Below are 26,363 nucleotides of genomic sequence, written 5' to 3'. Positions count from 1 at the left end.
ATGCACAATTTTTTGCAATATCACTGCACTGGAACGCACTGCATTGCCGTACCGTGCGTTCCAGTGCGGGCGATCACACTGCGGGTGGGAGGCGCATTTGGAGTGTCGTTTAAATAAATGACTTTTTCCCACCTTCTATATATATTTTTTTAAATAATTGTATTGTAAGCACATGGAGCTTCATCCAGCGAATGACAGCTGCCAGTGGCAAGATTCTGCAGACAGCAGCTGAATGTAACTACATCAGGTGCAATAGCCAGCCTGCTATTGTCCATTTCAAATTGCAACAGCCAATTGCAGGCTGGCTATTGCACCCTCCCACTGCTTGGGGAGAGAGCTAATTGTTAATGAAAATAGTTGGCAAACTATTCTCATTATTAATTATCATTGATTAGTTGGTTGCAGCCCTAGTTGAAAGCTTTAGGTAGTGTGTGTGTGTGTGTGGGGGGGGGGGCAAAGAGTCTGCACAATGATATAATATTGGACAGGTAATTCATCAGGGCCGACCATTTTATCAGGGTGAATGTGTTTATCAGTTAACATTTTCATATAGGTCTGCTTTAAAACTAGTAACTGTCTATATAGGTTTTCACAATGTCTGTATTCTCTGTAAAAAATATCACACCTATATGATGTCATGTGTGGATTATGTACATTTATTTTATCACATAGTTCACCTATGGTTCCCCTCACCTGCTCACAAATAGAACGGAATCCTAAATCTTCTAGTCGGTCCAGCTCAAAGGTTTCTCCTAGCAAAGGGTTAAATGGTTTTGCTGTCCGATGGACTGTGGTGGAATAGGAAGACACAGAAAAGGCTGCAACAAAGCACATCTGTTCTACAGAGTTCTCGCATTTTGCTGCCTTGTCCAAGAGCTCATGGTACTCCATATCTTCAGTTAACCTCTGCAGCATGGACAGAGGCTCATTGAAATTCACCTACAAAAAGCAAGAAGGGGGGAAAAGTCACTCACAATATTTCTGTTAATAGCCAAAATCATGATAACAGAATGTATTTGCAAATGAGAATATAAATAGCCTTTTCATATAACAGTAGCTAGTAGGCTGATCGTTTAAAAGCCACTAGGTTTTTATTGCTGTCTGTGTCCCCATAAGGGAGATTAACTCCCTCTATTTGTCCTGGTGACCGTTATCACCGAAAGTGAAAAAATCCCAAATTTTGGGTCGTCACCAGAACAGGAATAGGTAGGGAAACTTCTAATGGGACACTGGTTCTGCTGACCCTACTGCCCACCAGAGATTTCCCTCACTTTGAAGGGATTTCCTTTTTACTTCCTAACGTAAAGGAAGTGAAGTGAAATCTTCCCAATAGGACACAGGTGGCATACAAACTGACAGGGGTCATAACCCCCCCTTACTCTAATAAAGCTTTGGCTTCAGTTCTGTTTAGTTATTTTAAAGTAAAACTACACTTAAAAAAATTAAGAACATACATTGCTGCTTCACATTCTGTTTTCTAATTGAATGTAAATAAAAATTACTTTTCCATTCAATCTGCAATTTTCTAGTAAAAAAATTATTCAAATGTCACATCCATGTAGTATCAAATCCTAGGATTTTTCTGTACACTGTATGATTGGATCCTGCTATAGGAGGTTGATTTATGTTGAAACTTTGTATGGCAATTCATGTCCTAAAGGGATGCAGACACTGCAGCTTTTCTCATTACCACACTGGGGCCAGGTTCACACCATTTTCTGGACCAGATCTGGCAATTTTGCCACGTGCCACGAGCAGATGCAACCAAAGCCCAGAAATACCATAGGGATATATTCGGATGCTTTTTTGGTCCGGAAACATGGTGTGAACAAGCCCTGAAACAGGATATCTGGTGACAATGGAAACAGACCATTCATAAACGTTGTGTGGTAAGGATGACATGGTAAGGCAAGCTTTAATGACTTCAGAACAAACAAATATGAATGTACTTAACACTGTTTTTAATAAAAATGGGATTATACTTTAAGACACTGCAATATTGATAACGGCAAATATGGCCCTATTAGTATAAAAACATCTCAAACACCTGTGATACAAATGATGAATCCATTTGTTCTATGTGGAACACCTGATCCCATTTTGCCTTTTAGATTTCTGGAGCTATAAAAAGGCTGCCTTACATTGTCCCTTAGTGATTTACAATGCCTACTGCACCCAATGAACCTTTATATGTCCAAGTTCTAACACCATAGTTTCATAGCAATCACTTATTTTTAAAAAGATTGCATGAGTCACTTAACAAGATTATGTGAGTCACCAGCCCTAACACGTCTGGCATATGCCTTAGATCCCCTACTAAAACAAAGTCTTCTTATTTAATTAGGACATGGAAAAGTGGAATTTGTTCTGGCTTTATATTTAGCACATTGCATAAATTATTTCACTCCAGGACCCATTTTTCTCAGGCTGGTTTCTTCATATGACTAGAGGACGCCCTGTGTCTTCACATGAGATCTGCTAGCTATATGGTGTAATTGGTGGTGAAACTACAGGGGTTGCAGATCCTGCAATAGAGATTCTATCCTGTAACTTTTCACAGTCCCAGAGCTAAGTCCTACTACTACTACTACTGGTGAGTGGAGAATTCTGATGACCCCCTTTAGATCCAAAAATATACTGGAAGCACCGACCTTAAGAAGCTTTATCCCAGGGCTAACAACATGGAATGCCAAGCACAATAATACTCATCATGTTAATAGAGCCATACATTTTTCCTTCACTGGGACCATGGACTTTCAAAAGACATGCCAATGGGTGTGTGATTTGTTGATGGTGGCAGGGCCATCCCTATAATGAAGTGGCATCTCATTGGGGGGCGGTCAGGTTGTAGGGGGTGGCAGCAAGGGGGTCCGGCTACAGCATCCCTGGTTGCTAAGAGCACTTAGCAACCTGTGATGATCTGTGTGGCTTCCCACTCAGCTCTCTGATGTCACCGGTGGGATGCACTGTCTTGCGTCCTGACACTAAACAAAAATGTATCAGTACTTGTATCTGTGAGTACTTGGACAAGTATCAGTACTTGTACTTGCAAAAATGGTATCGGTGCATCCCTTTATATATTTATCATTTAAAAAATCATACATTAAAACAGAGATGTACAAATCCCAGGGGCTCAGTATGCTTCTTAAAAATGACAGCTGTCTCCCAACATTTGAATTTTTCTCTAGTCTAGTCTTGGAGCTGGAAAAGTATCTGTACTTGTACCGAGTATGGTACTTGGTATCTGAACATCCCTAATATTTATCAATGCGCTTAATGTTTATGTTCATTGCATGTCCCCTGAAAATGTTGTTTCCTCTTTAACGCGAAGACTGACTATTCTGTACTGTACTCTCTCCTCATATATTTGTTCCCTGGTCTTCTGATTTGCATATACAAGAAATACATTATTGAGAAACAATACATTGTAAGTTAAATAATTCTGCAATGAATCCTTTCCTGTTCAGTTTATGAGCTGATAGAGAAACATATACCAGCTTCTCCAGATAAATCTCCATATAAAATAGTATGGATGTCAAAAAGCAGTAGGAATCAAATGCAAAATAATTATAAATGAAACGTGTCTTTTAACAGTAAAATGTATCCTAATTTATGTAACTAGTTTTTTCCAAGGCTGGAAAAATATTAAACAAAACACATAAACAAAAAGGCATGTGGACCGCTGGGACTAATAATAAGGTCTGACTACCATTGGAGATGTGGACCTAGAAATGGAGGCTTTATCCCACCCAAATATACAAAGCCTCTGGGCTACAGGACCGGATTTATAAGGATTCTGAGAAAACAAAGTTTCTTCATTCTTCATATCAGACACAAACCCAGGACCATGTGTAGGTAAGAAACCTGATCAACACATATACACTGTCCACAATCCTGCCAACCAGTGCCTCACAGAGTGTATAGAGTGTATAAAAGTACTGAGCACATTTTGAGAGGCAATTGGGAACCATTTCAAACGTAGCTAAGATGGTAGCTGAATGCGATACATATGTTGCTTCTGAGTCAAAGGATAGAGACTACTGATGTAATGTTCCTCCCTAGGGCCCATTTTATGATGTCCTAATGTGAACCTTCATGGAAGTTTTCCCTAGTTTTAAAGCAAACCTATGCCCAAACTCTGCATACCAATTATTTATACATAGCTGTTAAAACACTCTATAACAAGCCCTCAATCCCCTCTCTAGCTATAGGCATTGTAGAGAAGTTTGTCTTCAAAGTCAACAGCAGAGGCTCAGAAAATCTTAGGGGTCTATATATAAAATATCTGTATAGCTTATTTATCCAAAGAAGCTGCATGTACAGTTGTGTGTTAACCAGCTGTTGTGAAAATGGGGCAAAAACAAATAGTATGCACCAATACTATTATCGGTATCGGTGCAGATAGAGTATTTGGGTGAATACTAGTACTTGCTCAAATGCTGCGATACTTACCTCCGATACCAGAACTTACGGTCAAAGGGAGATCTCCCTCTAACTGGCAGTGCCGAGGGATCATGGAGCCGGCTTCCTTTCCAATAAGGAATCCAGGCAGTGGGTTATGACCCGCCTCCTGGCTTCCTGATTGGTTAGGAAGCCAGCTTCCCAGACAATCAGGAAGCTGGGCGGCACGTAATGACCCATCTCCCGGCTTCCTGATTGGTCAGGAAGCCAGGCTGCCTAGGAACAAGTGAAGCTGGCTTCCTACCCAATCAGGAAGCTGGGAGGTGGGTCATGACATGCCAGCCGACTTCCTGATTGGCTAGGAAGCCAGCTTTACTTGTTGGTAGTCAGCCTGGCTTCCTAACCAATCAGGAAGCCGGGCGACACGCCATGATGTAATTTTCCAATACGGATTTCACTCTAATTGTTTAAACGAGGTCCCCTTAACCGCACACGTCACTGTATCTGAAAGGGCAAAAAAAGCTCCAGCAACCAAAATGTCATTCTGCTTCTACCTTTCATTCTCACACTCCATTCTAGCAACATAAAAGATAGAATCTGGTGCTATCAGCAATTAGAATTAATGAACTAGCCTTCTTTCAAACCCTTTTAGGTCCAGTAAGACTGATTGCTATGGGAAAACAAGCACAGTACTTTCAGTTCTTAAACACAGTGTCAGACCGGCCCCAAAATACTGCTATAAATTGGTTATGCAATCACTGACTCAGCAATTGTACAGGAGGGAAATGTCGTCACCTAAGTACAAGAAATCCATATTTCACCAACAACAGACATAAGTCTTTAAGTCGTAAACCTTCTCATTCTCGCTGCGCACATTAAGAAGCCATTAACATCTCTAGTGCCATACAGAACAGCTGCAGGTTCCCTGTAACAAGGCCGGCATCTTTCCTCATTACTCGTAATTCAGGAAACAGCACTGATTCCACACCTGAAATGAACATGATACATAATACAAAGTTCCTCTCATTTTTTATGTATTCACACTGAATTTCTAATAGTCATACATGGCTAGAACACACAACAGATACGCTACTCACAAATGTTTTAAGTGTTCTTACAATAGTTTTTTTCTAATGGTTTAGTGTAAGCCATTTTCATGCAATGTTTGAACGCACAACATTACCCGTGTACACGGTAATTTACACTTACAACTTGCTGCTTACAATCCAATAGGAAAGGGAAAGAAGCAAAAGGGAAACCTTGCTCGAGGAAGTTGTTGCTGGGCAAATTGCTGGCCAATCTGCTATTGGAGAATTCTTTGAACTCTGGAAGCGTGCTGTCCAATAATTCTATAGTATATGAAATATTCTATGCTTATTATAGCTTATCCTCACAGGCATTCCTTTTATAATGCCTGTCTTCCGTGATCCCATCCCTTTTTCTTCCCTGCTGTCCTAAAATTATATTGGTGTGTGTGTGTGTGTGTGTGTTTGTGTGTGGTGGGGTGTCACCCACTAAAGAAGGGGACAATTTAAATGGTTACATTAACACAAGTCATTGATTACTTGCATGTTTTATCTGACCTAGAAGAGCCATCCCTATAATAAGGCAGTTGCCTCAGGTGGCATCTCATTGGGTCACGTCGAGCTCTTAGCAACCTGTGACATTGTCTGGCATCCCAGCCAGCTCACTGATGTCACTGGTTGCCAGGAGCTGAGCAGGACGCTCTGCCTGGCATTCTACCCAGCACCTGCTAACCAGTGAGATCAGTGAGCTGAACTGGACGCTGGACAGAGGTACCGCGCACAACCTCCCTCCCCTTGGTAATGGTGAGCGCCAGCACGAAACCCTGGTGCCGGTATCATGCATGCCCAGCACCCAACAACCCCCCTGGTAAGCACTCCTCTTAAACACCACACGGTTAAATGCACATTTTTTTTGCACTATTAAGAAAACCCAAGAAATACATTGTGCTTACAAATAAAATAAAATACATATAAAATATAAAACAAGTTATCCAAAAAGGTGAACATAAAACAAAATACAACATTATAATCACGGTCCTGTGTATTTGGTGATGATCTTCTTCAGAATGTCCCAAAAAGTGGAAAACAATCCACACACTGTGCTCCACACACGAAAACCAGTGCTTTCAGTAAAAATTCTACCACTATGAACCCCCGGGTCTTAATAATAACTTCATCTTGTGTTTTAATCTTGATCTAGGTTTTAGTTTCACCTTAAGTTTAATTGACGGTTAAATTGTATATAAACCCTAGCAATAAACTTATTTTATTTAGGATCTTTTGGTCTGTTAAATAAACAATTGAAAGCTATTTGTTATTTCTGTTTGATAAGTTAAAAACAATACATGTCGATTTTTGCCAGAACTCTTATGAGCTGATAACATCTTGTGCTCTCCCTAGGCTGACTCTTATCAATTACATTGTTCTCTATGGACTACACATTCATGTCCCTCTAGGTTATGGACAGCAGGGGAAGGTCTCTGTAGTCCTATCTTGCTTCTGCTGACCTGAAACAGAAGAGCGTGGCTATCCTAGGGCTGGAAGTGTGTTACTAGCAGAATCACCAGGTGAAAATAAAGGGGATAAAAAGCTAAAAAAGAAAACTAATGCAGCCTCCATATCTAAAGACTGGTAAGTAGCGATATATTTATTTTTTGGTTTTCCGTTTAGATGCACTTTAATTATTGTTAATGAAGAAACAGAGGCAGGCAAATATCAAAACAGAAAACTGTCAGGGTTATTCACAAAAGGGTGAAGAGTTTGGAGAAGGCAGGAGAAGTGAACATTCTAGGCCAAAATAGCTGAACTGGAAAGAGAGCTGAATTGGAGGTTTTTTTCAAATCAGCTATGTTGTCCTAGATTGTTCACTTCTCCTGCCTTCTCCAAACCATTCACCCTTTCGTGAATAACCCTGTTTGTTGTTATTGTAATTACATGTGGTCACATGCAACCTCATGGCATCGGGACACTGCACAGGAAAGGTACTATGTGGGAATAGCCCTGAATACGTGACTGAGAAGAGGTCATCAATGGTTAGGTTACTTTCCTGTCAGTTTCATCTAAGCAATGTTAAAGTTTTTTTAGGCCACAAGAATGGCCAGAGCTAGCCAGTCCTTTATAACACAAGACTTTGGAAACCCACTGTAATCATTAAGAGTGCTTTCACGTAGCTGAATGGCAGGAGGACATAGGGAGGTGTGACCTTCCGCCATTCAGTAAAAGTGCACCAATAGAAGCCTTTACCACTTTCTTGTTAAATATCAGAACTTATTAGCTTGTCTTGAATCTATTTTCTTCAAGACTTAATAAATGACAAACACCTCAGTAATTCTGTCATACCAGCACACTTTAATTGCAGATATATTTTACTATATGATTTAGCGAATATATTTCTGCCTATAATCTGAGCCTCATTGTCAGAACTATCCAGGTGGAAGTTAGAATCAATGAGAAGCATTTGATTTTTCTGTCTCCCAGGTTGTCATCCAATTCTGCGCTCTGATGGATTGAAATCCTCGAGGGTAAGAGACGCAATCAAGGTCCTTCATTCCCGGCAAGATGACATGAACCACCTGTCCAATCTCCAATCTGCTCACGTACAAGAATGATGCTCTGAACCCTCTACTACCTCATACCAGTTATAGGCAGTGCAATAAGACGAACCATTCAAGCATGTAATACCATATGTAGTTACCATTAAAGAATGACACCAAGCAAAGCTAGACACACAACAGCAGAGGATTTGCTACATAAACCAATTTCTGCTGTAAACATAAATAATAGCGTATCTTCTAGAAGCTGACACCTGTACATTGGTGAGGTCATAAAATATAAAGAAGGAATGTGGATGAAAACAGAATCTAAGTAAAAATAAAACCACTAGTCTTGCAATAAATTCACAAATGCAAGGTACAAAAACATAAGATATTTGTGCAACACTAAAAATGTTTTGGGGTAGCCCTACGTTACTGGCAACTACTGATTTTGTGATCTCAGAACAAGATGATTTACATTTTTTAATGTAAACCTGTACTGAGAGAAATATGTGGGCTTCCATTGTAGATCTTCTTGGAAAAATGCTAGTTGATTGGGTTTCTCTTGTGTTGATACATTTAAAGTAAAATTAAAGGCAGCTCCCCCCCCCCCCCATGCTGCTTTAAGTACTTACCTTTTGTGATGCCTCTTGATGCGAACATCTTCTTCCTTCTAGTCATTTCCAAGTGCCGCTCTCTGATCCAGCGCAGACTCCTATGTCTTCCTGTGTCCCACGGAGTCTGTCCCGTGGGCATTCACTTACATTGTCTCCCCTCCGTTGATATCGACTGCGCATGCGCACGATTCCTCCTGCACGGCCGTTCGGGAAGCAGGGTTCTACAGCCGGGAGTGAGTGGCTCAGACACAGGTAAGTTATTAGCTATTTAGCTTTTTCTTTTTTTAAATGTTTTTGCATATACTGTATAGATATATTTAAAAAACATTTGAGACTTTAATACTACTTTAAGGTCACCATACACATTAAAATCTGGCCATTTAATCTTTTAATAATTAACTTTAGGTTTATAAAATCTATGTACTATAGTGACTTAGCTAATCTATCCAACTGTTCTGTATCCAATCAGGCAGGCCCTTGCACTACATAGTTACTGGTAGATCAAAAGGAGATTGTACAATCAGATTGTTATATGGGTAACTGACCCAGAACAGTCATATACTGTATTCTTATAAGGGATCAGTGACTCCAAAAGCTAGTTCAGCATGCCAACTTGCATTCCCAGAAAGAGAAATCAGCAAAAGCAACCTACATATAGGAAACTCCCTGTTATCCGGCACCCATGGGGATCGGTAAACTCCAGATAACTGTAGTTTCTGGTTGCATGAGAGTTACTATTAACTCTCAAGCAACCCCCCTTCCCCCCACCACCGTGGCTCCATTATTCTGCCAGCTAGGTTCCGCAGTCGGCAGGTGAATGTAAGCAGCGGCCAGTAGGCAGTAACAATAGTCAGCCCGCTATTGCTTGGCTTGTTACACCTTCCAGTTGTTGCAAAATAACAGTTAAGATGAGGAAATGTGCAATAAGAAATTCACAGAACAAAAATATTGTGTGCATTTCTACTCTGAGAAACAAAACAGTTGAGTACTGTAAGGGCTAGTTCACACCAAGCGCGTTCCAGGTGCAGAGCAGTTACAGAACGGATGAAAACTGCATCCAATGTATTCCAATGGTATTTGGGGCTCTAGTCCACATTGCAGCGTTCAGTCGCAGAGCATGAAAAAAAAAACTGCAGCAAGCCCTATTGTACCTGCTCTGGCATGCATGGAAACGCATTAAAAACACATGCAAACACCCTGGAACGCACTGAAAGTCCATTTTAGGCTAAAAAAAAAGGCCCGGAACACATCAAAACCCACTGCACTGTGTGTGCAGAAGCTCATGCAGATCTGGTCTGCATTTGGTGTGAACAAGCCCTAAGTGATACTTTTTTTAAAATTTCTACTACGGTATCAATTCATTTCTTAGGACAGGCTGTCGGGGGTCCAGCCCCTTCTCATTCAAGTGGTACTGATACACAAAGGTTTAATACAATTTCACACAAAAATAACTGCAAATACCACACTCAAAAACACACACACATGGTAATAAGTGAAACAAAACAGCTGGATAAGGAGTAGAGAAGATGTCAGAAAGCTTGTCCAGAAAAATAACTGTTGGACAGTAATCAACTGTGTTGTTGCAAGAGAGGGTGAGCAGGAAACTCATTAGAATGTGAGCAAAGAGCAGGGAAGGGGTGTTAGAGAGGTTGCAAGAGACAGGAAAAGGTCAAGGGTGTTGCCATTACAGTGAGTAGCAGTGTGTGTCCATTGTGTTAAATCAAAATGAGGTTAGGTTGTGAGTTAAGAGGTAGCTGGGGAGTTAACATTAACAGATGTTAAAGTCATGAAGGATGATAGTGGGTATTTCAAAGCAGGTAGAGAAGTCATCAAGAAAGCATGACACTTTTTTTTTTTTTTTTGAGGGCCTGTTCACACCATAGCGTTCAGCCAAAGGCGCGGTACCCCTGTGCTTAGTGCATGCTATCACACAACACAATGCAACACAGCTCCCAGCATTACAGCCCAATGTGTGGTAGGTACTGCAATACAATGCTTTGCGATGTAAGAAAAGTAGTACATGGATTACTTTTTTCACTGCAACACATGCACAGTCTTCAAATGGTATACAGGCCTACAACATATTCAAGCCAATGCCCCTCTATTTGTTTTTTTTTGTTCTGTATATCTATCTATCTATCTATCAGCAGATAGATAGATAGATAGATAGATAGATAGATAGATAGATAGATAGATAGATAGATAGATAGATACACACAGCATATATAAATACATGCACACATTCATGCACATATATACATACCCCAAATTAGTATATAATACAGTTACAAGTCACTACAATAATCAGATTCTCCCAGACAATATAAGAGACATCACTAGGAACCCAGTCAGTAACAAATCTGGAAAGATGTTAAAACAGTCTCCTCCCGGCAAGACATCCAGCTTAAAATAGAACATATAAAATAATACACTGAGCTCATCACATTTTTCCACCTTCACAGCTGAAATCTCACTTTTATTTTTATCTGAAATATTTCATCTGTTGCTGAAGCCTTCCGCAGAGTCTTCCCTGCTCCCTGCGCAATATATCCTCTAAATTAAAAAGGATCCATGCTGTGTACTTGTCAAACCCACGTGAATAAAAAATGCCCTGGCATAGACCTTGTCTCCTTCATCAGAAGTCGCCCTATGGTGGTTTCTACAGTTTTAAATTAAATTTAGTATGTCTAAGTAAAGGCGGCTTTACCTCAAAGCAAAGTTTCAGGCAAAATATTAATAGTTGTGATAATGATGATGGTTGAAATACAAGATCTGAGCAAAAAAAAAAAACACATTGACGCTAACAGATCTGCACTGTGATCAGGTGTATCATTTGCAGAAAGACTAAGGGCTTGTTCACACCAAATGCAGACCAGATCTGCACAAGTCTCTGCACACGCAGTGCAGTGAGTTGTGCCGCGTTTTTGATGCGTTCCGGGCCGTTTTTGGTAAAAAATAAATACATTATTCTTTTAGTTTAGAATGGGCTTTTAGTGCGTTCCAGGGCGCTTGCATGCGTTTTTGATGCGTTTGCATGCATTCCAGAGCAGGTAAAATAGGGCTTGCTGCAGTTTTTTTTACATGCTCTGGAACTGAACGCTGCGGTGTGAACTAGAGCCCAAAATACCATTGGAATACATTGGACACAGTTTTGATACGGTGGGCAAGTGCTCTGCACTACACCTGGAACGCGCTTGGTGTGAACAAGGCCTAAAGATGCCCATACATTATATAATATGTTAACTGGCAAACAAGTTTAACTTTTCAAAAGTAATTATCAGATGTAGTTGTTTAAATCCTCTACTACCTCTTTTGGTGGCCACAGGGGTGCGATTTTTTTTTCTCCACACTTGTCAGTTATGTATTAATTTTAAAATCATTGAAGCAGAACCCAGGGGAAAATGTTTCATAACCCATGCAGTGGGGCTACCCCTGCAAGGGTTATGCGCTTGTTTTTGTCTAGGTTCGAAAATAACAAAGTTATACTTACCCAATCCTCAGAGCTGGCTTGCTCTTAAACCAGTCCGAGGTGTTCTAACAGTGTATAGAATGTGATGACTTACAGGACTTAGACCACTGGAGCCAAGGGGAAGTGAGGCGGAAGGGACCAGTCTAACACCCAGGCCAATTCCTAGGATCGGGTAATAATAACCTTTTTTTATTTTTTAACCTAAACAAAAACGAGCACTTAACCCTTGCAGTGCGGTGGTAGCCCTACTGCTAGGGTTAAAAAAAAAATCCCTGGAGTTCTACTTGAAAGTAATAATTACCTCTCACAGTGCTTACAGTACTCCCCCCTGATGATGCCTTTGCCTGCTCTTCTCTCTACTTCTGGGACTGAGATCCGTGCTTAGAGATGGATGACACAATGAAAATCCTGGTACCCATGTAATTCTTGGCTGTGACTACAAATGTCTGACTCAGCCCCTCCCTGCAGCCTTTCACCTTGTGACTTGCCATTCATTGCTTGCAAAGCACTATGTTACAGTGTAATCACTGGGGGAGAAGACCAAGGAAATTCTTCCTCCTGCCTATAGCAGAGTGATAACATCATCTCAGCCTAGGAAACGTTACTATACTTGAATGGAGCTCAAAGACTGCTTTTTGATGATAAAAAGTAGAGTTTTATTAAAAAAATTATACTGTTGCTGTATAATGTGACATGTCAGGATTTTATTCATGCAGGTTTGTAAAGTTACTGAAAAAACACTTTAAAGCAGGACTCAGGGGGACAAGTTATACTCACCTAATCCTCGGAGCCAGTTTGCCCCCCCCCCTCCACTGTAGTGGTCTATGGGTCCTGGAGTCACCATGTCCAATAGACCGTCTATACGTCGAGGGACATACCTTCACTGCAGCAAGGGGGAGACAGGCTGGAGGAAGTACGGTTGGCTCTTAGGTTTGGGTGAGAATAACTTTTTTATTTTGGCCCACTGTGTATTTGAGTTTGACACCTTAGGGACCAGAGGTGTCAAACTCAAATACACAGTGGGCCAAAATGTAAAAAATGAGGGCCGGGCTGGTTCACACAGTATAATACCGTGGTCTATACAGTATATCACACCGTATAATACAGCGGCATATACAGTATATCACACGGTATAACAACAAAGCCTGTACTTTTAATTATTAAAAAGCATGATACATAATTACAATAAAACATTTTTTGTAAACTTTATTTACTTCCCCTTTAAGAAATAGCCTAAATATTTAAATAATAAAAGCCAAAAACAGACATTAAATAGTACAGAGCGTTTACAACAAATGAATTTACTTACGAAAAAGTATTTCCATCTGGTACCCGCTTTTATGGATTCTTCCCCTGCTTTCTCTCCTCATTGTGCAGGGGAGCTATCAGTGGGGGATCAGGAAAATCATCAATTAGAGATGTTTTAAAAAATAGTTTTATCTCTATTTAAATTACAGTAAAAAAAAAGTATGTTAGGGGAATGGTCACTGGGGACTGTATGGAGTCCATACTGTCCCCATTGAGCATCCCCCCCCCCATCATTTTTACTATAAATTTAAATAAAAGAGATCAAACTATTAGATTACATACTAGTGTGGAGGCAGGCGGGTCACAGATACTACTTTCAGTATATCACTCCCCCTCTTCTCCATGACTTCTACAGTACAGAAGAAGTGATGGAGAAGAAGGGGAGAGACATACTGACTGACAGTGTCACAGCACAGTACTTGCAGGCTGCATCTCTCCCAGCTCTCTGTGGTCTGGGTTGGATCCTGATTCCCGCCAAGGAGCACTTCACGTCATCTGGACTGGACCCCGGGACCCCCCTCAGTCACCTCACCTCACGGCCACACCTCCCTTGTCACGCTGTGCTGCTGCCAGCTGGGTAATGCAGTCCTCTGGCCGGCAGCAGCTCTCCGGCTCCTCAGTCCCATGAAGATCGTCGCGGGCAGCGCGAGAGAGCTGCCGGCGGGCAGGGCCAGATCTAATGATAATTTATTATCATCAGGCGGGCCAGAGATAATTCCGTCGTGTGCCGGTTCTGGCCCGCGGGCCTTGAGTTTGACACGTATGCCCTAGACGAAAATGACCAGTTAACACTTGCAGTGCATGGGTATCCCTACTGCAAGGGTTAATGGTATTTTCCCCAGAGTTCTCCTTTAATAATACAGATACATACAATGTTCTTAAAAAATAAAACAATGATAGCTACAAGGGCACAGAAGTAAATAACACAATACATCAAAGGCACAAACAGTTAAAAGGCCAAAACACCAAGAACATTAGTAAAGCACAAGACCAAAAGATAAAAATACCATGAAGGCAGATCCATAACACAAGCCGTGGCTAAAACCTGCAGTTTACCCCCTACCAAGATCTCAGCATGTCTTGAACTAACAGTCACAAATGCTGTTTTGTGATTGATATCAACAAATGCTACTGTTCCCCACTGAGACTTCATGTAGGGTGAAGAGAATGAACGAGGGTAGTGCAAGAAAGCTAAAAGTTCTGTGTATGAAATAAAACAGCACCCTTCCACATCCACCCCAGCAAGGCACTACGTAAGAGGATAATCATTACAGCCAGCCAAAGCTACAAAGTGTGATACAAATAATAGAACTGAAGACGCATTGGATAATTTCCCGAATGGGATCAAGCTATCCGCTTACAGCTACTTGTAAGTGCAGACAATTTCCAAGGCACAAGCCAAGGGAACTCACGTACAGGCATGGGGATTTTAGACAGCTCTTTGCCAATGCAGTTCTTCATTATACTCCAGAGATTAAGGCTGTAGTTTGGTTTATCAGGAACTCGAGTCCGCCTCCTCTTCTTAGGTAAGACATCTTTGCGTTTAGAGTCATAATAACTTCCTTCGTGTGAGCTGTGAAATACCTGGAGGTGAAACAACACCGAGTATTACAAGATACGTCTAAACAGTTCTAGGCTCAAAACAAACCGCAATATAATCTTTACGGCAACCCGAGTTATATGCTGAGATCTGGCCACATATGCCTTCACCCAAGGGTCCGCAACACTAATTGTGGTTACAAAATCTGTATTACTAGTCATCAGACTTTGAAATAAACAAACAACTCCCAGGGATGTGCGTTGGCTTGGTGCAAACCGAATTCACCCAAGCCGATCAAAGCCGTCAGTGAAACACACCCCTGCAGGCCCAATCAGCTGTGGACTGGATGTGTAGCTGCAGGGCGCAGAATGCCTTGGGTGCAGCTAACTGGGCTCAGGGGGAGGTTGGGGGGCTGTTTCACTGGCAGTTTTGCACGGGCTTGGGTGAGCTTGGTTTGCAGCAAGTCCACGGACATCCCTAATAAAGGCACAATGGCACACCGACGTCCCAGAGATAGAGATATGACCTGTTACATTGCATTCTTTCTTTGTCTAAGCAGTGTAATTTAGACTGTTTGCTGCTGTGTATGGATCCTCATAAAGACTGGTTTCTCTCCTACTTAAATTCAGTGATGAACACACTCTCATTGGGTTGCTAAAGAAGGGTAAAACTGTTCAAACTGAACTCCATAAAAAAAAAAAAAAAAGAGTTTCCTCTAAATATATTGTATTCCCCAATAGCCACAAAGCTTTATAAATCTACTTTGTGTGCACCAAATCATTTGTAAACCCTGATAATAGCCTTAAAAAGGAGTGGTGACATCATCACTGTGCTGCACATAGCCTGTATGGTGAGAAGAGCCGTGGTAGGGACTCAGGAGGCTCCACCCACTACAAGTTATCTGCAGAGGATTAGAGAAGGGCGGAGACCAGACCAGCTTTGAGCATTCTTTATTACAGGACACGCCAGCATGGAAGTAAAGTGCTGCAGTCATTTCTTTCTAAGTCAGGTTTAACCTGTACCAGAGGTAGGCTTCTCCTCTCATCCTGCCCTGCAGTCTTTTACTTCCTGATCAATACTAGGTAGTATGCTACTTGAAGTTTTTAACCTCAAAGAGGTTTACACGATTTCTCAAATTACAATTGCAATGTTCACAATGTGTATCTTTTTATAAACAATATATTCTTTATGGAGTTTTTCTCTGACCCTTTTCCCTAGAACCTCCTTACCACTGAAAATTCAGTTTACATTGCATCTGCTGTAACACAAGGTTTATGTTATCTTCCAAGGTTCCAAAACCAAATATCTTGTGGATCAACAGACAGGGGCACCCAACTCAACAAATATCAGAGTTCATAAAATGTTTTTTGAACACAATTCTATCAACTCGGCAACTCATCCAAGATGTTTCGGGGGAAAGCACATCCCCCTTCCTCAGGGCTTAAAAAAAAAATTGATGAAAACTTGAGGACTCAAAGTAGTAATAGCCAGGGAGATCTTTGTTTTATAAAAAAGAAAAAACTCTCTGGCGTGCGCACTTCAGTTAAACATCAACATCTTTGTTGATCCACATTTGAGTTTTTTGAGTATCCTAAGAGGAAAGCCTGGTTGTTTGGAGCCACCTTAGTAAAGTCAGTGAGCTTGTTTCTAATCTTATGAACTCTTATAAGAATATACAGAAATTCCCAGTGCCTCTGAAGTTTTCAATCTTCCAAGTCAACATCTTGACGAGTTATCCCAGAGCCATTAGTAGCACTAAATAAAACACTGTCAAGCCAGAAGAGTTTAGGGGATGGAGACTGATTACTGGTATCTGTGTCACTAATACAATGCTTACTGTAGAATGACAGAGCGCTGTATAGCGCTGAAAGGAAAACTGCATTGCATTATTTATTGTTAACAAAATACAGTTTGTTTGTTTTTAATTTGTTCATGTTTTCACTCTCTGCAGTGTGCACATCCTGTAGACCCCTTGTAGGAACTTCCTGTTGACATGTGCATGCTCCAGCAGCGTCTGGATTGCACTGTGATTTACTGTGATGACTACTGCAGAATGTGTCAGCATGCTATATGTGTCAGTTGCTTGTAGCCCAACTCAGGAGTGCACAGTAAAAGGTGACAACGCTCAGATCACTTGCAGTGTTGTCACATTTTACTATAAAAGAAAGAGCCTCTGGCATTCAACTGCCCATGGCTCTATTAATTCATCGCTGGTGGAAATTAATTACAAGCTCCTACTATGATGGCACATGGTCCCCCAGAGACTTGCAAAATTTTGACCCAATGTTTTTAATAAATGCTCCAGAGGAGGAGAAAACATAGGTACCCTCAAACATATCTGGTGGGAGTGCCCAAAGATAAAAAAGATTTTAGATGAACGTCCACCACTTGATTTATACAGTTTTGGGTTGGGCAATTCATAATCTGAAACTTCAAGCTGCACTAAATATGAGACAAAACTACTCGTCCTTATCTTTACAAGCAGATCTTTGACAGGATATGGTGGAATGCAGTGCCAACAATTAGTCAGGCCAAAATTAAATGGGCTGGTATTTAACAAGCGAAAAAATGGTGGCTACTATAAGTGAATCCATGAGAACATTTTGAAAAGTCTGAACACCATAAATAACCCATCATTTTCCAAACAATTTTGACTGTTTCCCATTTACTATCTAACTTTCGTCCGTTAATACTGATACCCGATACTCTAACTTTAGGTGGGCTCTATTACCCACCTGTTCTGATTGATATATTTTGTGCTTTGTAAAACCTTCCATTAAAACGAATTGATACAGGAAGGAAATGCATGTGGTTACACCTTGCTGGTATGATTTATTAGAAAACAGGACCTATTCAAAATTACATTACTTTTATTTGATATTACAGGAACATGTGTACCAGCACATTTGACTTGAACATTTGGGTTTCAATACACCTTAATGATAAACTTACATTGTCTTCTAGGTGCCAGTCTTCTGGGTGGCCTCCACTAGCACTGCTGAGATTGCTTCCAGAACGCCTTTAAATAAAAGAAAAATGCATAACTCCTTTAGGGTAACAATCAGCAATGTGCTAATAAAACAATGGCTGTGCAAAGTATCAGAGAGTACCAATGTGGTAAAGTTAGTGTATCAGTACTAGAGTGAGAAAGAGACCAAGCCAATCTAATCACAAAACAAGTTAGGAGAGTAACAAGTAAGCAGACTGGAATAGAGATTGATCAGAGGTTTCACTATTTTTTTTTGATGGATGACCATTGGCCTAGATAGATAGAATCCAGCAGTCATGGGGCATGCCTCAGATGGTCAGGGATGAGAATCCCTAGACACTTTTATATCTTTCCAGCAGCTCTGGTTACTGACAACCAGAGCATTTCATGCAGTATAAGGCCTAGTGTACTTAAAGTGACACTAAACTCAAGAGTTTAACCTTAAAAATACATTCAAGTACCTTAACCATTAACAAAAATGTATCTTATTTGTGTATCACTCAGCTGTAGATCCTCAAATCATCTCTGAATTGGTGCTGACACTGTCCTTCCTTCTGGGAGGGTGGCTACTTTTGTTCTCCATGGTCCCTGTGTGTGTTGTAAAGTAGATACCACTCCAAGCTCGCTCCTGTGATGGACTATAACTTCATACACATTAGTAAACTAAACATAAGATTGTAGTCCATCACAGGAGTGAGCTTGGAGCGGTGGCTACTTTACAACACACACAGGTACCATGGGAAACAAAAAGTAGCCACCCTCTGGAAGGAAGGAAGGAAGGAACAGGTAAGGTACATAAATGCATTTTGAGGGCCAGTTCACACCATATCCAGTGTGTTCTGGCACGGTTAATGCCCGGAACACACTGGATTGCATAAACCAGGCCTCCAGCGTTCTGGGGCGGGAGGGGGTGTGGTGGTGCGATTCATGTCAATGGCACCGCAGACATGCCTCACGCCCACACCAGTACACCTGTTACAGAAATGCCCTGCGTTCCCTGCATGCACTATTTTTTGTGATTGTACCTCACCGGAATGGGAGCAGTTCTGTACCATGCGTTCTGGTGCGGGTGATCGCACTGCAGGCAGGAGGTGTCTCTGCAGTGCCATTGACAAGAATGGCACCACCATGCCCCCTCCCACCCCATGCACCCTGGGCATGCACCCTGCCGGAATGCCCTGGATATGGTATGAACCGGCCCCTAAGGTTTAACTCCTGAGTTTAGTGTGACTTTAAGCAATGACATTGCCAGGTATGTCTCCTTCAAATATTTCCCTGATAAATGTTTGTGTTTGACTCTAGAAGGTACCTTTAAAAGGCGATCTTTATCCCCCTTTTCCCTTCAGTCTGTAAAACAACAGAGGAGACCTAACTTGACCCTAACAAATGAAATCATCCTGAAAGATATGAATAGATTTGTGGCTTTCCACACAAGAATAACTTTAGTCTTTTAGCCTGTGAAAAATCTGCTGTGACATAAAGCAAGTGAACGGCTTTTCTCGACATTTGCTCTGTCCTTTTTAGCTCTCTGTATATATTTTAGAGGAGAAAGATTCTTTTGAAGATTCTGCTCAAAGAACAGCTACCCAGAACTGCAGTCCATTGTATTCAGGACAAGAGAAATACACACCTGTGCACTATGCAGTTAAATAGAACTTAAGCCAGCCAAAAATTTAAAAAATAAAACGTAAAAAGATAAATGAACCAAATCAACTTTTGCTGCAATATTCACCTTCAATCTAGAGATTTCCCATGTAGTTGTTTTTCTGCCACTAGATGTCTTCAGTCTGATGGCCAGTATCATTCATCCCACTTCCTCTGAGCCTGGGTTGTCCTGTACCCGCCCCAGTCGGTAACTTAACAGTGATAGGAGAAGCAGCAAAGTTAGGAGCTCTTCTCTCTGTCACTCTGCTTTCTCCTTTTATCAGCATGCTTCTAATCAACACATGCACTGATTGGCTCCTTGTACCGTTCTGTTTTTTCTGTACAGAGATTGCAAGGGCTGATACCAGGACAGATTCAGGCACTTACTCTACTTATAGGTGAAACAAATCCATAAAATGATTTATCAATAGACAGAGGGCTGAATTAAGTGTGTCTTTCATATATGCCTAGAGGTCAGCTCAGGTAAACACTCTCAATATCCAAAATAGCCTCTTATGTAACCCCAATACAAATTCAGATGATCTACAATCCTTTGCTGTAAATGAAATGTTCTTCTTATGGTGTTAAGACTCCACTAAATGATAGAAGTAAGTGGAATATTAGGAAAACTTTGGTTCCTATATAAAACCTAGCACCCTTGTCAGCCGCACTGTGCTTCCATGTCTGTATACAGCATGCACATAGCAAACATTTAAGTCTTCCGAGCTTTGAAATGCGTACGCTGTGCTTCCATCAGCATGATTAATGGGGAGGGTTGGCACGGACATGTTAAAGTCATCAGGGACTGTTCTGTATATTAGCTCCTCTCTCATTGCAAGGTGGGAAGGTTAATGTGATTGATCTATATTTAGTGATTTTTAGCAGTTCCTCGCTTCAAAACAATATCGTCGTTTTTAATTAGTTTTTCCTCAAGTCAGCTGGAGGTGAAAAATAACCCTTTCAAAGTAATGTCTAATAGTTCTATAGATGATGCTGAGAGAGCTCTTTTCTGACACTTTAGTTGTGACAGAGCTGTATGTGCCATGATATAGACTCGTGGTTAGCCATCCCTGGTTTATACATAGCTGTGGGGATTCTGGGAGTGTGGCATGTCAATATCAAGCTTCTCCAGGCATTTTGACAGAAAGCAAACTCTGCCAGCAGGCAGTGGCAGCCAAGAAGGTCTCTGGCTAGCTATTTTAAGCTGTACAAGAAATACTCCACCAGTGCACTAGTATAACACAGATGAGAGTAAAATCAACAGCACAATGACAGCCGGCACCCCTTAATATATTTGAATGCAGTCTGATCAGTGTTTCTCACTTGTAATACCAATCCACATCAAGGTAAGTTCTGCACTAAAGAAGGTTTAAAGTGCAATTCCATTCTATTCTAGTTGCCCATTATAAATTCCTTGTAGACTGGGAGATGTCCCCTAGTCCTGCACTCCAGAGCCGTACCGATAATGAGGCAGCCAGAGGCTGTTGCCTCAGATGGCATTCCTTTGGGTCACGTGGGGGGCGGCAGGCACAATATTTGCAGTGTGCCTTCCACCCCGTTCTGGTCAGAGCGTCCCAGGTTGCTAAGACCCGGGCAGATAGGTGTGTAAGGGCCATACACAACTCCCCACAAAGCTCTTAGCAACCTGGCATGCTCCAGCCAGCGTCCCAGCCAGCTCCTGGCAACTAGTGACATCACTAGCGGGACACTGGCCAGAACCAGAGGCAAAGCTGGGTAGGGAGATGATGCAAAGGCATCCCCCTGCCCCCCATTAGCGTTCACCACCAGCATACCTCCCAGACCCCCCCTCGCATTAGCGAGCAGCAACAGCACCCCCCACCTGCCTCAGGTAGCAAAAACACTAGGGAAACCCCTGCTGCCCTCCTCTGTATGTTTAATAAAAGTATGTGAAGAAAGGTAAAGCCAATGCCCACATGCCGCTACTTGGCCAGGCTCACCACATATCATATATGTACTAGGTGGAAGGAGGAGGTCTATTGCTGAATTCTGGAACAGGGAAAATGCATTATAGTAAAATCAGCTTTTTATAGTTGTCTTTTAACTCCTTATTCACACTGGCAGTGTCAAACCTGCGTTTACAGCACATTCTTAAATGCTTACTAATGCAGGTAATAATTTTTAATGGTATCATTCAGACTGGACGTTTATCTGCGTTTAGGCTTCGTGCAGGGTTTTGTCGCTGATGCCTTTGTCCATCTCGTCTGTTTGGTCCCTGCAGGTCTATTATCCTTGTTAATCTAATTACCAATGTGAATTTAGAGAATGTTTATTGTAAAACTGATATTGATTTTTGAATACATTTAAACAGTGTTCTAGGTTTGAGGTCCTCCTGAGGAAGCCGGAATACGCCGAAACATGTTGAGGAACCCAAAGAACTACCATTTCTCAATATATCAACAATATAACAACCAGATCACTGCAAACGTAAACCTGTATTGTGCCGTATATGGACTTTTAAGTAGTTACATGTATTAGTAAATTGTCTGTATGTGACATTTGTATTAAAATATGTTTTTATATTATTTTATACCTATTCCGTTGTGACAACTGAGTATCTTGAAAGCCCCCCTCTCCCAATCTCTAGCATACTTGAGAGGGGTAAATGACCATTTGATTTTCGAAGTTGTTTATTTTGCTGGGGTGTGAAACGTGTTCTCACTCCTACTAACTGCCAAAACTGTGATTCATACCTGTGTTTAGGGCCGTTCGGTTTAGCTGTATTTAGAGAAAAAAGAATTCTGTGTGTCCAGAATCCAATCAGAAACTGACTAAGCCTGCTTTAAAGAAGGCATTTCTAAAAGTAGGAAAAAAAGTGATCTGGGTAGCATACATTTTCTTTATACTTCAAGTATAATTGGCCCTGCGTTCAGATCATCTAAACCAGGGGTGTCCACAATTTTTTGTGTCAAGATCTACTTTTCAAATGATGAGCTACATGAGATCTACCAAGGGGAAAAAAACCTGCCTCGCTCTCTCTCTCCTGGCTGTCTCTCCTCGCTCTCCTGGCTGTCTCTCCTTGCTCATCCTCCTGGCTGTCTCTCCTCTCTCCCCTGGCTGTCTTTCCTCGCTCTCTCTCCTGGCTGTCTCTCATTGCTCATCCTCCTTGCTGTCTCTCATTGCTCATCCTCCTTGCTGTCTCTCCTTGCTCATCCTCCTGGCTGTCTCTCCTCTCTCCCCTGGCTGTCTTTCCTCGCTCTCTCTCCTGGCTGTCTCTCCTTGCTCATCCTCCTGGCTGTCTCTCCTCTCTCCCCTGGCTGTCTTTCCTCGCTCTCTCTCCTGGCTGTCTCTCATTGCTCATCCTCCTTGCTGTCTCTCATTGCTCATCCTCCTTGCTGTCTCTCCTTGCTCATCCTCCTGGCTGTCTCTCCTCTCTCCCCTGGCTGTCTTTCCTCGCTCTCTCTCCTGGCTGTCTCTCATTGCTCATCCTCCTTGCTGTCTCTCATTGCTCATCCTCCTTGCTGTCTCTCCTTGCTCATCCTCCTGGCTGTCTCTCCTCTCTCCCCTGGCTGTCTTTCCTCGCTCTCTCTCCTGGCTGTCTCTCATTGCTCATCCTCCTTGCTGTCTCTCATTGCTCATCCTCCTTGCTGTCTCTCCTTGCTCATCCTCCTGGCTGTCTCTCCTCTCTCCCCTGGCTGTCTTTCCTCGCTCTCTCTCCTGGCTGTCTCTCATTGCTCATCCTCCTTGCTGTCTCTCATTGCTCATCCTCCTTGCTGTCTCTCCTTGCTCATCCTCCTGGCTGTCTCTCCTCTCTCCCCTGGCTGTCTCCTGGCTGTCTCTCCTTGCTCATCCTCCTGGCTGTCTCTCCTCTCTCCCCTGGCTGTCTTTCCTCGCTCTCTCTCCTGGCTGTCTCTCATTGCTCATCCTCCTTGCTGTCTCTCATTGCTCATCCTCCTTGCTGTCTCTCCTTGCTCATCCTCCTGGCTGTCTCTCCTCTCTCCCCTGGCTGTCTTTCCTCGCTCTCTCTCCTGGCTGTCTCTCATTGCTCATCCTCCTGGCTGTCTCTCCTCTCTCTCCTGGCTGTCTCTCCTCTCTCCACTGGCTGTCTTTCCTCGCTCTCTCTCCTGGCTGTCTCTCATTGCTCATCCTCCTGGCTGTCTCTCCTCTCTCTCCTTGCTTATCCCCCTGGCTGTCTCTCCTCTCTCTCCTGGCTGTCTTTTCTCACTCTCTCTCTCCTGGCTGTCATTCCTCATTTTCTCTCCTGACTGTCTCTCCCCGCTCTCTCTCCTGGCTGTCTCTCCCTGCTCTCTCTCCTGGCTCACCTTGCTGTATTTTGCAAACAGTGTAGTGTAACAGGCTGTGTAAACGAATATTCTTTGATGTAATACATAGCACTTCAACCACCAGTACCCACCAGAAAGGTGTCAGGGAGCTTGGCTCAGCAGACTCAGGCTAATAGGTAATCATGTGTGCACAGCTAAATAAATATACCAAAATGGAATAAAGGGGCCGCTATTCACACCCTTCGTGATCTACCAGCATCAGCTTTGAGAGCTACTGGTAGATCACGATCTACCTAATGGGCACCCCTGATCTAAACCCAGGAGCACATGTGTTAATGAAGCCTAAGCTTACACAATGAACTAATCCAATTACGTTAAGTTCTGCATATTAGAGAGGACAAATACAAATATATACACTGCAATACCCCTTAATAACCAACCAGAAGGTATCTCTTACCAATTTTTGGGGGTTACTTTACTTTGTACTACTTATTACTGAATGAGCACTTATGTGTTATACTGCATATATGTAAATTCTTAAACAAGCATATTGATTTTTCTTACTGTTTGAAGCATTGTATGGATTACCTGTGCTGTTTGGGGTCAGTTGTTACTGTGATAAAGGCTGGTGTGTCCTCCATGGCATCATAGTACTCTGTCTCCTCATCTTCATCACTGGCTTCCCCTTTTACAGACTGGACATTCCCTGAAATTAACATTAAGTACATAGTAATTATTACATGCAGCAGCATAGTAAGCAAGCTTGTCAAACTGGCTAGGTGAGGGAATCCAAAGCCATTTTTTACATTAAAGTGAAACTAAACAATTCAAAACGCATTCAAGTACCTTAACTATTAACAAAAGTGTGCTGTATTTGTGTATCACTCAGCTGTAGATCCTCAAATCATCTCTGAATTGGTGCTGACACTGTCGTCCTTCCTACTGGAGGGTAACTACTGTTCCCCATGGTCCCTGTGTGTGTTGTAAGGTAGCCACCACTCCAAGCTCACTCCCGGGATGGACTACAATCTCAATAGAAATGAGCAAACTAAATGTGAGATTATAGTCCTTCATGGGAGTGAGCTTGGAGAGGTGGCTATAAACCTTTGTGGGACCACTTTTCCTCGACATGTCTTATCTTACCTTTCTATATGACATGGGAATATAGCTCGAGCCACATAATGAAGGCAAAAATCCTTGCACCGGCCCTGTCTGTAATATAACCTTCCCAGGTTGCAACACTTGTGCACATTACATAAAAAATGCCCAAGAGGGCCAGGAAGTGGAAAAACAAAATATGTTTATATAATGAATGTAAGATGTTTCATATCAGCATGCAGAGCTGCATGCTGTGATTTTTAGTAAAAGGGGGTAAAGGTCTACTTTAAATCAGCAGCACTTGGTAGAGACGTGGGCACAATTTTTTTGGACACTGAACTATAAACAAGCTGCTCTTCCATTGAAAGGAAAAGGAGGTGAAAGGGTTAGGGTTCAGGTTCATGTAAATGGCTATATTAAAAGTTGATCATACCCACTTTGCTTATAGGGTTAACTAAGCCCTGTGAGTGGTGGTCATGCAGTATGCATATGCACTTGGCTGGTGTCATAAGTACAATAGGAAATGTTCCTACTAAGGTGCTTTTGCTGAACAAAGTGACGAAATTCATGTGTAGTACTTGGGAGAATCAGAAGTGCTCATTATCAAACATCTTTCTAACACATTAGAAAATGCTGGATGCAGAATATCCCATTTTTAATGGAGAAAAGGAAACAAAGTTTGAACATGTAGACAAGAGAAAAGATTGCAGTGGGTTCTGCCTGTATGGGCTGCCTTTCATTTTCAGTAAAACATCAGCATGTATATGGCCTAAGAAGGTATAAGGAGGTAATTATTAGAAATGCTATTGTTTCCTCGATTATGGAAAGAACACCTCGAGCTCTGCTAGTTGTATGTGTGATAAACCTTCAATGTCAGTCCATGGGCAGCCGGATCTAAATGGACGTGCGTCCGTTTACATCCGGTTTTCTCCGACTCCAGCCATGTCCGGGTATAACAAACAGAACAGAGTTCTGTTTCACCAGACCTGATCATGCCAGATCTGAGGTAAACAGACACTAGTCTGTTTACATCCGATTCCCCATAGGCCAACATGGGGTCTGGTAATTTCAGGTTTTTTTTCCTCCAATGCAAGATGGTGGAAAAAAACTGGGCGTACCAATCAGCAGGGTCTCCCTGCACAGATTCCTCCTGAATGGGCAGTGTGAAAGGGGCCTAAATCCTAAACGCAAAAAGAAAATGTAAATCCAGCTATGCAGTTTTCTAAGTAGTTGACAGCTTCATTGATATCTAACTTTGCAAGTATTCTTTCTCCTCATTTATTCTCTACAGGGCAAGTATTCACATATTCTTAACAGGCAGTGAATAAGCAAACTCTCACTAACCTCTATAGTTTCAGACAGTGTGGAGCAAGGCATCCTCTAAATTCAAAGGGGGAATTTATCAAAACTGAAGCAGAAGAATCAACTTCTCTCTTCAGTTTGTTCAGTTAAGGTTTGAAAATGAAAGGTGGATGCTGACTGGTTGCCACAGGCAAC

General features: G+C 42.0%; 1 protein-coding gene across 1 annotated transcript in view; it reads right to left on the bottom strand.

The window, feature by feature from the left end:
* The window catches only part of LOC108798451 (oxysterol-binding protein 2-like), a 199,984-nt gene that overhangs the window by 22,685 nt on the left and 150,936 nt on the right, over positions 1 to 26,363 (bottom strand). The window contains exons 5-8 of the mRNA XM_018570208.1: positions 24,357 to 24,474; positions 17,847 to 17,913; positions 14,771 to 14,938; positions 694 to 939 (exon numbers count right to left, since the gene is read on the bottom strand). Coding sequence (XP_018425710.1) covers positions 694 to 939; positions 14,771 to 14,938; positions 17,847 to 17,913; positions 24,357 to 24,474 — 599 coding nt within the window. The remainder of the gene's footprint in view (positions 1 to 693; positions 940 to 14,770; positions 14,939 to 17,846; positions 17,914 to 24,356; positions 24,475 to 26,363) is intronic.

Source organism: Nanorana parkeri, unplaced genomic scaffold, assembly GCF_000935625.1.
Source record: "Nanorana parkeri isolate BGI_ZX_2015 unplaced genomic scaffold, ASM93562v1 scaffold1477, whole genome shotgun sequence".
NCBI classification, from domain to species: Eukaryota; Metazoa; Chordata; class Amphibia; order Anura; family Dicroglossidae; genus Nanorana; species Nanorana parkeri.
The sequence above is the reverse complement of the archived record's forward strand: the minus strand, read 5'-3'. Positions and strand labels throughout refer to the sequence as shown.